The sequence below is a fragment of the Perognathus longimembris genome, chromosome 21, assembly GCF_023159225.1.
Source record: "Perognathus longimembris pacificus isolate PPM17 chromosome 21, ASM2315922v1, whole genome shotgun sequence".
Lineage (NCBI taxonomy): Eukaryota > Metazoa > Chordata > Mammalia > Rodentia > Heteromyidae > Perognathus > Perognathus longimembris.
Window position 1 is genome coordinate 14,499,350 of NC_063181.1, and position 13,163 is coordinate 14,512,512.

General features: G+C 38.5%; 1 protein-coding gene across 1 annotated transcript; it reads right to left on the bottom strand.

The window, feature by feature from the left end:
• Positions 1-1,378: 1,378 nt before the first annotated feature.
• Positions 1,379-11,962, bottom strand: Cbr4 (carbonyl reductase 4). The gene is made up of 5 exons (XM_048330605.1): positions 11,724-11,962; positions 9,271-9,391; positions 8,245-8,381; positions 6,565-6,699; positions 1,379-2,354 (listed from the first exon to the last, which is right to left on the bottom strand). The coding sequence occupies exons 1-5, from the start codon at positions 11,863-11,865 to the stop codon at positions 2,176-2,178; spliced, it is 714 nt and encodes a 237-aa protein (XP_048186562.1). The 5' UTR covers positions 11,866-11,962; the 3' UTR covers positions 1,379-2,175.
• Between the last annotated feature and the right edge of the window lie 1,201 nt (positions 11,963-13,163).

Consider the following 13,163-nt stretch of genomic DNA (forward strand, 5'->3'; position numbering starts at 1 on the left):
CCTCTTCCATTGCATTCTTCTTAACTGCAAGTCAAATCAGCCTCTTTGATGATTTTTAACAACATCACTTATACAGTAAAGGGAACTGAACACTACCATGATGAAGTACAAGTAACCAAAGGTATCCTAAGAAAAACATTCTCCTAGCTTAGAAGCATCACATTTGAAAGTACTCTGAGTATTATATTTTCTATATGTGCCTGGAAATGTCAGTGCCTAATAAATTTTATATAGCATCATGCCTTGCATTTAGTAAACAATTGATTCAACACCAACTTTACTCGCACTTAACATTCTCATATCCTGAATATATTCATCTAAGTAGACAAAATTACTCCAAGGATGAATTAAGAATATTTTTTAGGAATAAAGGATGCTGATTTAGAACAGAACTGTTTGAATGCATTGGTATATTTATTCAAATTATTACTTTCAATATATAATTAAATCTAAATACATGATATAATGTTCAACTTCAAATGTTCAGCTGTAAAAATATTACTTTTAAAATGTTGTATTTAATACATTTTGAAAAATGGTAAATAAAAACCAAGATGAATCCGGTACACTGAAATATTACATTATTCCCCACAACAATTCAGTGCAAAGGGGATGCTGTCTGATCATTTGCATTCCATTTGTGCCTTCTCTTGTAAGATGAATGCTTTTCAGGCTGAGGACGCAGCTCAGTGAATGTATCTGCTAAACACTAAGTTCAATCCCCAGAAACACAAAAAATATTTAAAAAGAAAATAAAAGACTAACGTTCTATTTCGTGTAAAGACAACTCACCATTATCTTATATTTTTATGGTGGTTTATAATTATCTTTCTAAAACTTTAGAAAAGAATCACTATATTCACAAACATAAAATATTCTGTTACATTTCTTATACTGTTCATTTTTCTTTTATAACAATTTATGTTGTCCAGGCTGGCCTCAAACTGCAATCATCTGACCTCAGCCTTCTGAGTTCTAGGACTACAGGACAGCAACATCATGCCCAACTGCTTAAGCTATTTTTAAGAAGCTAACTATGTTGACATTGTGGTTGGAAAAAATATACTTATTAAGTTCATAAATCTATGCAGCTCATCACTGTACCAGACAGTGAAACCTTAGGGATTAATGTAATCATGTTTGAGAATTTATATGTAATGGGTCAATTACATCTCCAATCAGCTTTTTGCAAGCTAATTGGAAATAGTCTTTAAAGAGCTTTTTGTTTTGGGGGCTTTTTTGTTGGTTTGTTGTGGGGGTTTTGCCAAGATTGGCTTTGAACCACTATCCATTCATCTGAGCCTCCTAAATAGATTTGCTGATTATTTTGTCCAGCTGTTCAATGCAGTGATATCACTACACGAAATCAACTCCAATCTAAGTTGGCACCGTGATTTTTAATGTGAACAAAAGACACATAAGAAAACAAGAAATGAACAGGGTGAGTCTGAGAATTTTGTCTCAAACAAAAATAATATGTGTTTAACATCAGTAGGTTTGCTAAAGTACTGATAATTAGTCAAAGTTCTATAAGTACTCTCATTTGGACAACAGTCCAAAAGGTTAATTTCTAAAAATTCAACCTGATACACTGAAATAATTATCACAATTAGAAAACACAATTTTCTACTTTTGAGACAAAATATATAAATTAATACTGGTTTATACTTCTTGCTGTCTGTCAGGTCTGCCAGAGAGGGAAATGGCCCCTTCCCTTTGTTTTCTCCAGTGCAAGGGTCCTCCCTAGAAGTCCCCACCCAGCACCTATACCCTAGGTAACTGGCACACCCGGGGACAGCGGGAGGTCCCCAGGCTCTGAGGTCACTTCCTCATCTACTGCGACCACACTTCCTCCCCACCCTCTCCCCACCAAAAGTTAGCCCTCTGCCCACCTCTATCTCCCGTAGGCTCTCCCAACCAAACTCTTTTCTGCCTGGACCACACAGAAGTCTCCTTTCAGAAACTGCTGCATCCTACATGGCACGTATCTTTTTGATAAAATACAATTGGCCATACATTGTTCTTTTCAGACATAATCACAGAAAAGTAGAAAACAGTATTTGTAGCATCAAGTATGATTACCAAAGGTCACCCACATGGGTTTAATTGTATCTAATCAATACCAAACACCTGTGCCCTCGATTCTGACCCACCGTTAAATCTGAATAACGTTAGTCATATAGTGAGCTGCAATCCTCCATCCACTACTAGAACATGGCCTGTGATGTATGGTGATTCTAAAAGAAACACAACTGCATGTGCCACGTCAATAGTTTCTCCGAATCTCCCGAGAGGAATGTTTTGCTTTAAATGTTCTTCTTTCAAATGTTTCGTCATATCTGTATGAATAAATCCTAAAAGAGAAAGATTTATTTAGTGGGAAAGTATAGTTACAAGCAGGTACTCAAATAGTAATGAATTTGTTCCTGAAAATTCGAGACTTTTAATAAATCTGTTTAGAAAGTACAGTTTTGTTAGCAATTAAGTAATTAGGTCTATGAATTTACTTACTTTAATTCAATGAATATTTATTGAGCACTAAGATATCTGATTCCCAAGTATTTGACCCAGTTTTTAGTACAAAAAAAAAAGAGAGAGAGATAGTGCAGTAGAATGTAATAGACTACTTAAGGAGACATACTTTCATATTCAAATCAAGGAAATTCAGAGATCTATCATTTTTAATCTACTTCATTTGATGATACAGAAAAAATCCACACCGACCTAGATAGTATGTAATTTTCCTCAGGTGATAGCTTTAAAAATATTAATGGAGCAGGGAGCAGAATCTAGCTTAATATGTCTTAATCTAGTCATCATTTTACCACAAAATTCTGCCTTTGAGAAAAGGCTATCAGGGCTGGCTAGAAGTTGAGCCTGGAATTTTCTATCCAGGATTTTTTTTTGGTCAGTCGTGAGGCTTGAACTCTGGGCCTGAGCACTGTCCCTGAGCTCTTCAGCTCAAGGCGAGCGCTCTACCACTTGAGCCACAGCGCCACTTCCTGAGCCTGGAATTTACTAACCCATTCCAAGTTCTTTCTTGAAAACCATTTCTTTATATGCTTACCTGAACTAGGGAAGGGAAAGAAAAATGAGGGTGTAACAAATATGACAAGAAATGTACTCACTATGTTATTATGTAACTGTACCCCTGCTGTACATCACCTTGTCAATAAAATTTAATAAAAAAGAAAACCATTTCTTATATGTGTATGTTTAGATTAAAATATATGTGAGTTTTCTGCTCTAAGTTTTCAGGAAGTATTCTATATGAATTTTTCTGGAATTCAAAAAAGACCTTAGACTAGAGGACAGTTGTATCATGAACCCACTGGGAAGATTACATGAGCTTTCTTACTGTTACATTCATACTTTTTTTTTTTTTTTGCCAGCCCTGGGGCTTGGGACTCAGGGCCTGAGCACTGTCCCTGATTTCTTTTTGCTTAAGGCCAGCACTCTACCTCTTTTTGTAAAATAGACTATCTTTTAGAACAATTTAAGTTTACAAATAATTAAGCAAAGGGACTAAAAGTTCCTAAACACATCCTTACTTCACTGCCTCCCCATTTTCCTATTAACATCTCACCTAAATGAGCTAGATTCTTACAACTAATGAACTAATAGCAATTCATAAGAAAGTAAAGAAAGGATGAAGGCATGGATCAAGTGTTAGAGCATCAGCACTCAAAACATGAGGCCCTAAGTCCAATTCCCAGTACCAGGGGAAAAAAAGAAAATCCTGGTTGACATGAGGATTCTCTTCAGGATGAAGTTACACACTTTAAGTAAATCTATAAACATCAATGTGTTAGGGCATCACAGAACCATACAGAACAGTTTTTCTGCCTTAATCTATCTACAGCTTTCCAAGTTTTGTGTCTATGTCCCAGTTCATCAAGAATTAAGTAAGAAACATGATACCTGTTTCTACTCATAAATTACTCTGGGCTCTGCCAAATTTCAGTGCTATTTTATATCACATATTCCTCATTTGTAAATAAACTCAAAATCCAAGGCACTACTTACAAACACTTTAGGGTTCTTCAACATATACTACAGGCCAAAAGAGAAATACCCACACACCCATCTTTGTGCTTCCTTCTAATTCTTTCCAGTTCCTGTTCTCTGTCCTTGGGCCCAAAGGACTTTGCTTTATCATTCCTTCACTTTCTTTATAAAGTTTTGAAGTTTTGCTACGCTTCTTCCTCTTACTACTTATTATTTATTACAATGACTTTAAAACTTGGCTATAAAAAACTATAAGCTACCAGCAGGTGCCACTGTCCAACAAATGATGTTACTGCATTATTTTATTGAACACTTGAGAAGTTTCCAACTAGCTACTAAGCTGGCATTCCTTAACTCAAGAAAACTATATGAAGTGATATGTAACAATGTACCCACTACACCTTATCATGTGTATATATGCATTTGTATGCATGTGTCTGTGTGTTACAAAGGACCAAAGTCTTGTGCATACTGGACAAGTGTTCTAACACTGTATCTAATACTTCCTTGCCCACTTTTTAAAATGTGAACTCCTCAGGAACAGCGAAACTCATGCTCATGAATGCTAAGTGCATGGCTCTTAGCCAAAGAAAATTTGTATTTGATAAACTCTGAAGGAAATCTCATATATCTCTTTTGACTAGCTATATGGTATAAATAGCAATATCTCATTTCCATATTACTATATCACTGCTTTGGTTTTCAACGTTTTTATATACAAGAGATTTTATATGTAAGAAAGTCACCAAGATGTTATGCTATTATTGGAAATACTTGATATCCACGTATTTGAAATAGATGAAACATCTTAGGGATGGGCCCCAAGTCTAAAGCTGAAACTCATTTATGTTTTATATATACCTTTTACACATAGCTTGAGAGAAAGTTTATGAAACAGTTTTGCTGTAACCTGCCTTTTAACTATGACCTATCACAGGAAGTCTGGTGTGGAATTTTCACTGTGGTACCACGTCAGCAATTCAAAAAGTGTCAAATTCTGAAGTATCTCAGATTTGAGATTTTCAGATTAGGGCCATCAACTGCTATTATCAATTGTGTAATGTGGACATGTTTAATGCATCTGCAGGTTCAGATCTCTCTTTAGGTTTCTAGGACCTGGGAGGAGCTAAGATGACCCCAGACACTAGTAGGGTCATACCGAATATGGGTCATACTGAAATGCTAGACCATAAACCACCAGAATTGCTTCTCTATGTCTATTTTGTGCAGAGGAGAATATGAGAAATTGATGTCAGGAAAAATAGCACCTGAGAGCACCTAAAGTCATGTCTGCTCTCAGCAAACCTATCAACAGGATTCTATCCAAGTGGTAAACACAAAAGCTCTTCAATCTAAAATTATAAAGTACCATTATAAAGGGAGTGGAGATAATGCCTCAGACCTGAGATCAGGAGGCTAAAGCAGGAGGATCTTAGTTGAAAGCCAATCTGGGCTCCACGGCAAGACCTTGTCTCAAAAAATAACTGAAGGGGAAAAAAATAGTACCAAAACACTCAAGTGTCCTATAGAAATAAGTTCAATGCTTGACTCTTTGTCAAAATTAGAAGTGATCCTTGGCATTTCAGTTCCTAGGATTAATGTCAAACACATAAATGTGAAAAATAAATTATGTACAAGTACTGTCAGTACATCATTAGTTCTAACAGAAAAAGATCAGAAACAATATAATGCCCATCAAGAGGCAGTAGACTCAGTTAAGTATACCACTAATTTAAACCAGACGTAACTGTCTGCTTTATTATAGCCATAAAGTGGTGTGGCAGTTACAAAATGCCAATTGGCAAAAGAAAATAATATGGGGCTGGGGATATAGCCTAGTGGCAAGAGTGCCTGCCTCATATACACGAGGCCCTAGGTTCGATTCCCCAGCACCACATATACAGAAAACGGCCAGAAGCGGCGCTGTGGCTCAAGTGGCAGAGTGCTAGCCTTGAGCGGGAAGAAGCCAGGGACAGTGCTCAGGCCCTGAGTCCAAGGCCCAGGACTGGCCAAAAAAAAAAAAAAAAAAAAAAAAGAAAATAATATGAAAGTAAAAATTAATCAAAAAATATTTAAAATGTTCCAGATTATAAAAACACAGTAACAAGAGGATGAAATGTTTAAATCTTGTGATGGTTAGAAAGGAAGGCTTAAGGAGCATTATTTTTAAGCTTTTCATAAACTAGCTGTGTAACCTAATGCAAGTCACTCCGAGCGTTAGAGTCAACAGTTTTCTAAACTGAAAAAAAAAAAAAATTGGTAAAAATGACCTCTAAGATTTTATCTTAAATTACCCCATAATTAGTGCAAATTTTTAAAAATAAAAACTTTACCTACTGATTAGTGCAAACTTTCAAATAAAAATTTTACCTAAAGTATGAAGTACAAGCCCTTTATTCTAGCCATCAGTTCATTACTTACTTATACAACCATTTGAGAACTATTCTGCCTAAATGTCAAGTAACAGCTACCATGAATGGACAAATTAATGGCATATTTCTCTGTGAAACAAAGTCATGAATTAAGTTATTTTAGTAAAAAAAAGTGGTCACTGACCTGGTGCAACTACATTCACTCTAATTTTCTTTCTTGCTACCTCTTTAGCAAGTGCACGTGAAAATCCAACCAATCCTGCTTTACCAGCACTATACACAGTCTGACCAGGATTGCCTTTGAGACCAACAATACTTCCTAGAAGAAAAAAGAAGCGTAATCAAATCCAAACCAATTAACGGGATTATGTGAAAATTCAAACAGTAGGATTACCAAGCAGAAAGGTAAAACCCATTTTTGTCTTATCCTTTGCTAAAATGAGAATGCAAACCATTGTTATTTGAGTAATAAGATTCAAGCCCAAATCTCTTCCAGACAAATACAGGAAACAAATCTGAAATAAGCTGATCTAAAACCACAAGTGCCAGGCATCAGGCTTACAAACTGGGAGAGACTGTATTGGGAGTTAGCTCAAGTGGCAGAGAATATGCCTACCATGCCCAAGACATTAATTGCAATCCCTAGTATCACTAAAGGAGGAAAAAAGTGAAAGAGACCCATTCTAACCTCTGACTAAAAATTCTGTAACTTATAATAGCCTCCAGCAGGAAAAAAAAGAAGTTGGAGCCCGAAAAAGTAAAACAAGACTGATTTATTATATGGTTCTGTAACCAAGACAGGTATGTACCTCAACCTAAAAGACACTTCATTTGAACTAAATCTGAACTAATGTCAATCTAAGTTGGTAAAGCTTTCATTATAAACTTTTCATAAAAGTTCAATTTTGCACTCTCAGTGATATATCATAATTTATACTGCCTGCTAAAACTTCATAGGTGATTTCATCTAATAATTATGAAGGAATTACAGTCTAATCAACTTTTATAACTAAATGCCTATAACTATGTGGGAAGTAATTTTCTACACCACCAATCCTGTTTATAAAATAAGGACCTCAGAAACTTATTAAAGAGGGAAATATCCTACCTGCTCATGAATAACCAACCCAATGTTATAATATGTGCCTACAATATACAGTCATATAGCACTTACTAATAGTAATGCATGGTTAAGTCATTTGCCTTGCACAGCGGCATCCTCCTTCTGTGGTCTTTTAAGGTATTACCACTTAGAAATAAAGGGCAAATGGAATGTTCCCATTTTCAAATTACTAAGCTGAAATAAAATGTCAAGTCACTTTGCATTCTAAGTTCTATCAGAACAAGTTCATTTTATCTTCTCCCTGGATCAAATGAACTGGAGAGGTTACTTTCTTTACTAAAATACCGGACGTTTAAACTCTCTTTAAACTTCTGCACTAGATCTATCAGTGACTACTAAAACTTAATTATTTTTGTAGTTCCCAGAATTCACAGGTTTTTTAAATTCTGTCCACATTTTAATAGGCTTTACATGAAAATTTGAATTACCCAATTTCCCTTAAAAATCAAAATTGCTAGAAAACTTGGGACATTCTTGAAATCTACTGGAACTGAGTACCACCCATTCCACATCACTAGACACTGAACCCAGATGTGTTTGGTCACTTATCTAACACATTTTTATCATTTACTAATGTAAATCTGTGATTCCTCTTTTACTCATCAGTTCATTAAATCTTTTCCCCATAGATAATACTAAGATAAAATTCACCCCAGTTTCACAAGTAAGTTACAAATGAGCAGATTCAATGTTTTCATGGTAGTTCAGGACAGTTAGAAAGCCACAAAGGTGGGAACTCACCTACATTAACAATAGATCCTCCCTGTTGTTGAATCATAGTCCTCATGGCAGCTTTACAAGTCAGCATGGAGCCCAAGAGGTTGGTATGAAGCTGAGATATTATATCTTCAGTTTCTGTTCTTATTAAAAGGCTATCCCTACAAAAGATAAAAGGCATGTAAATGACTACTTTTAACATCAAAACATATGTAGCATTCTGGGGCTGGGGATATAGCCTAGTGGCAAGAGTGCCTGCCTCGGATACACGAGGCCCTAGGTTCGATTCCCCAGCACCACATATACAGAAAACGGCCAGAAGCGGCGCTGTGGCTCAAGTGGCGGAGTGCTAGCCTTGAGCGGGAAGAAGCCAGGGACAGTGCTCAGGCCCTGAGGCCAAGGCCCAGGACTGGCCAAAAAAAAAAAACAAAAAAAAAACATATGTAGCATTCTGATTAAAAATACAGTATAAGAAGTACTTCATTTATGAGTTAGAATACATGGAAAATCCTTTTTAACAGGGCCTCATGTCCACTACAGTAACAACTGATGGGCCAGAATAGTAAATATCCTTAACTGTTAGAAGTAGTACCTTGTAGCCAATAGATTCTGAAAAGCCAAAACAACTGTCAATTTCACCTTGCTTAAGAAAACTGGTATGATATTCTAAGTATGTTCATTTGTACTAAAAAAAAGAATACTGGCCCTCTGACTTCACTAGTATCAAGTTCACATATAAGCAAAGCATGTGTATGATGACAAAGAATCATGGTTTCTTATAAAGAAGTAGTCATTGAGAAGAAACTAAGCAGTCTCTGCAGTACTAGAAACACTCTGTGACTCAATACAGGGGATAATGACAATGTGAAAATTGATCAAATTGGACATTCATCTCAATACAACAAAAAAAGAATATGTGGATTGACAAGGCTTTAAAATATCTACTTTGTCTCCCAATTAGAAAATGGCTTAATACATTAACTGATACTAATCAAAGCCCAAAAGATTTTTTTAAAAGACATTCGATTTTTCTTCAAATCTGTGACCAACCTGTTAACGCCAGCTGCATTTACCAAGAAATTTACTTGGCCTAGATGTTTCTCCATTTCTCTAAATGTAGTTTGAACATCATGCTCTTTAGCAACATCACAACTAAAGGCCAAATGATCTCCTACAAAACAAAGTCAAATCTGAATTACTTACAAAATATAACTTGTATTTTGAATTTACTCAATACATACTTTTCAAGCATCTATTATATAATGAAGCTGTGCTAAACCCAGATATAAGAGCTAATCATATCATTGGTTCTTGCTTTCATGGACTTGTCTAATGAAACCAGGGTGGGAGTAGGCAGGGAACAAAAATAAAGCAGTATTACAGAGGAGTATTTTTTATTGTTATTTTGAAGAAACTATATAAAGGGGCTACAATTTCACTAAGTTGGGTTATAAGCACAATGCTTCTTGGGCAATTTCACATAAAAGGGTAATTTTTTAATTGAGTTTCAGTGGTACTGTTTTTTAAGTGTTTTGTTGTTTTTGTTTTGCTGGACATAGTAGGCAGAAAACTGGCTGGAGCTAGATGTTCAAGCACAGTCTAGGCAAGTCAGTAAGACCCTGACTACAAAACTTTTCTTAAATTAAAAGCATTTAGGACTGGGTATGTGACTAAGTGGTAGAGTGCTTGCCTAGCATGCACGAAGCCCTGGGTTCAATTCCTCAGTACCACAAACACAGAAAAAGCTGGAAGTAAAGCTGTGGCTCAAGTTAGAGCACTAGCCTTGAGTGAAAGCAACTCAGGGACAGTGCTCAGGCCAAGTTCAAGCCCTACAACTGGCAAAAAAAAAAAAAAAAAAAAAAAAAAAACCCTTAGAAATAAAGATAAAAAATAAAACTTTTACTTTTAATTTCTAAAAATGAGAGGAGCCCTTTTCAATTCCACAATGCTTTTGTAAGATTCATGTAAAGCTGTAACACTGAACTCACCATATTCAATATTCTTACAGGGTTTGTACTTTTAATTTTCTTTGGTTAAATTGTTCTTCATGGCCCCTGAGGATGAAGTCTAGAGCTGAGTTTTGCTTTGTAGTACTGAGGAATTGAACCTAGGACATTAGGAATGCTAAGGAAACAGTTGGCCACACTCTACAGCCTATTGTTTAGATGGAGCCCTCAGCAAACCTTTCTTTTCCCAGGCTGGACTAGAATTCACAGTCCTTCCTGTCTCTGTCCCTGAGAGTGGCAATTACAGTTGCTCACCACCACCCATGGCTTTTATTATTTTTTTAATAAAGCACTACAAATAGTACTATTGTTCATATAACACAATGACTATTATTCAAGTCTGCCCATCTGGAGAGATAACATATATTTAAAAAAGAAAAAAAACTAAAACTACACCTACACAGAAAATAATGTGTCTACTAAAAGCAAAAGTACCTCTCAAAAATATTTTCAATGCCCCCCCCCCAAATTATGCTCTTAGTTTGAACATTTCACTAGGAAAGACTACGGAAGAGCATAATGGCTGATATTTCACGTGTCACCTGCCCCAACTTCTCTAATAGTGAAGAGCCAGCTGCGTAGCGCCAGCCTGTGACCCCTACACTTGAGAGAGGCTGAAGTGGGAGAATCTCATCTCTAATCTTAAGGTTGGGCTACACAGCGAGACGCTGTCCCAACGGAAGAAAATCACTCGTGTAGAGTGATTTAAATCTGAAGCCGTTTCCTCGGGTATCGGTATATTGTAAAAATATACTTTTTTTTTTAAGCTAAACAACTGTTAAGTTCTTGCCTAACCTTGCCAAGTATGTTTACACTGATATCCCTTCAAGTTTTGGGGACTCAGACTTTACTAATAAAACCCATCACTTGGCTGGGGTCGGTGGCTCACACCTATAACAGGCGACAGTGGAGGCAGATATTGGGAAGATTATGGTTTGAAGCCAGCCAGGGCAAAGACCTCATCGTAATAAAAATAAAATAAATAAAATAAAAGAGTGGTAGGCCATCCATCGGAGGCTCATGCCTGTAATCCTAGCTACTGGGGAGGCTGAGATGAGATCTAAGGGTAGCAGTTCGAGGACAACTTGCCCAACTAGGATCTCCAACTGGCCAGGAAAACAAACACCTGAGAGTAGAGCTGTGGCTTGAGCAGTAGAGCTCCAGCCCTTAGTATAGGAAAGCTCAGGGACGGCGTCCAGGTCCTGAGTTCAAACGCCAGGGCCGACATTATCTCCTGCCAGAGAGCAAACCACAAGGTGAGCCCTAGGACGGGGAGGTGAGGTGGACTCTTAGTAGTGGGGCCTCGGGAAACTTGAGCGGTCCTAAGGAACGGGGATCGGGGGTCTAGGGACGGGGAGAGAGGGGGGACGGGCACCTGCCCGCGGCGGCGGGAAGGCCACACCAGGGTTAGAGGCCATACTTCCGCCGGCGGGCCCGTCCTGCCCGGCCCGGCACCGACCCCCGAGCTCGTCCGGCCCGGCCCGGCCCGGCACCTACCCCCGAGCTCGCCCGCGGCGGCTTTGGCCACTTCCAGATTTCGGGCGATGATCGCCACTCTGTGGCCTTTCTGGGCCAGTAAGTGGGCTACTGCCCTGCCAATACCCCGGGAGCCTCCAAAGACAGCACACACTTTGCTCATCTTGGAGTCGCAAGCCCGGAGTGAAGAGGGATGAGTAAAGCGACGCTGGGCCCCCAGCGCCACACTCGACCACGCGAGAAGCCAATCTGGCGCGAAAACTACGTCAGCACGCAGGGACACGCTCCCCGGCACGCCTGACGTCAGCACGTACACTAGAGCAGCGGGAGAGCCCGGCCTGCGGAGGAAGGGTGCTACAACCAGGGCGCTGCATGCTGGGGTTTGTAGTCTTTACGCAGAAGGCCAAGACGCGCCTGCGCAATGGCGACATACTACCTTTAAAGGGTTGTCTTTCCACCCCGGGTGCTGAGAGTGGTTATGACAGCTCTGGTGCCCGGTCGTCCCAGTTTGCTCTGAACGGAGTTGTCCACGGACTGCCTTTTCCCAGAATTAGCACTGTGGGGCGTGTCCCAGCTCCAGCGTCTTATTTTTCACCCGGGATTTTGCTGCGGACCAACCTGTTGAATATTGGTACCCCCGCTTGGTGTCTCAGGCTTGTGATCCCAGCTAGTGGAGATAGCAGATGGGAGGGTCCCTGTTAAAGGACAGCAGGGCAGAAAACTTATCTAGACCTTATCTCAATCAATAAACAAGTTGGGGTGGTGTGCATCTCTGACCCCAGATTGGGGGAGAGGGGGGGAGACTAGGAGACTCTTGGAAAACTGACTAGGCAAAAATGGGCTGGGAGAACAGTCTAAGCAAGCAAAAGGCCCCAGGAACTCTCTCAGTTCCCTACCCACCCTCCAAAAAAAGAGGGGGATGAGGTAGTACAGTAGATTTCAAGACATCCTGACCTACATAGAGAGACACTGTCTTTAAAAAAAAAAAAAAAGAGGAGGAGGAGGCTGAATAGAACAAACTTAGGCTGCTCATGACAAAAGGGAATTTCTGCACTTAAAAATTAGATGTGCCATACTCTTGTTTCTCTTAAGTGATATAATCAACTTTCACTGAAAAAGTATGCTGAGTGCTCTGAGGCTAAGAAGCTTTCAAATAAATGTTTGTTACCATTAGACTTTTTTAAAATGAAAAGAAAACCTATCTTGTGATAGTATCATTGCACTAGATTCAGTATAAGCCATGGTCCTTGCCAGTAAATGATATGGAATCTGGAACAACAGGGTCAATACACAGGAAACACTAGGCCATAAAAAGCATTTAGTAAAGTGCTAAAGTAAATTAAAATAAAAACTCAGAAAACAAAAAGATCAATGGAGAGTGAAGGAGTAAATGAAAAAGCTGGATTTCAGGGCATGATAAGGCTTAGGGGAATAAAGAGAAAAGCAAAAAGACTGGTTGAG

Coding starts and splice junctions, on each gene's coding strand:
- Cbr4 (XM_048330605.1), bottom strand. CDS start 11,865: ATGAGCAAAGTGTGTGCTGTCTTTGGAGGCTCCCGGGGTATTGGCAGG. Junction 6,700..8,244: donor AGGATCTATTGTTAATGTAG/GTGAGTTCCCAC, acceptor TTTTTCTTCTAG/GAAGTATTGTTGGTCTCAAA. Junction 2,355..6,564: donor AGTGAATGTAGTTGCACCAG/GTCAGTGACCAC, acceptor TTTCTCTTTTAG/GATTTATTCATACAGATATG.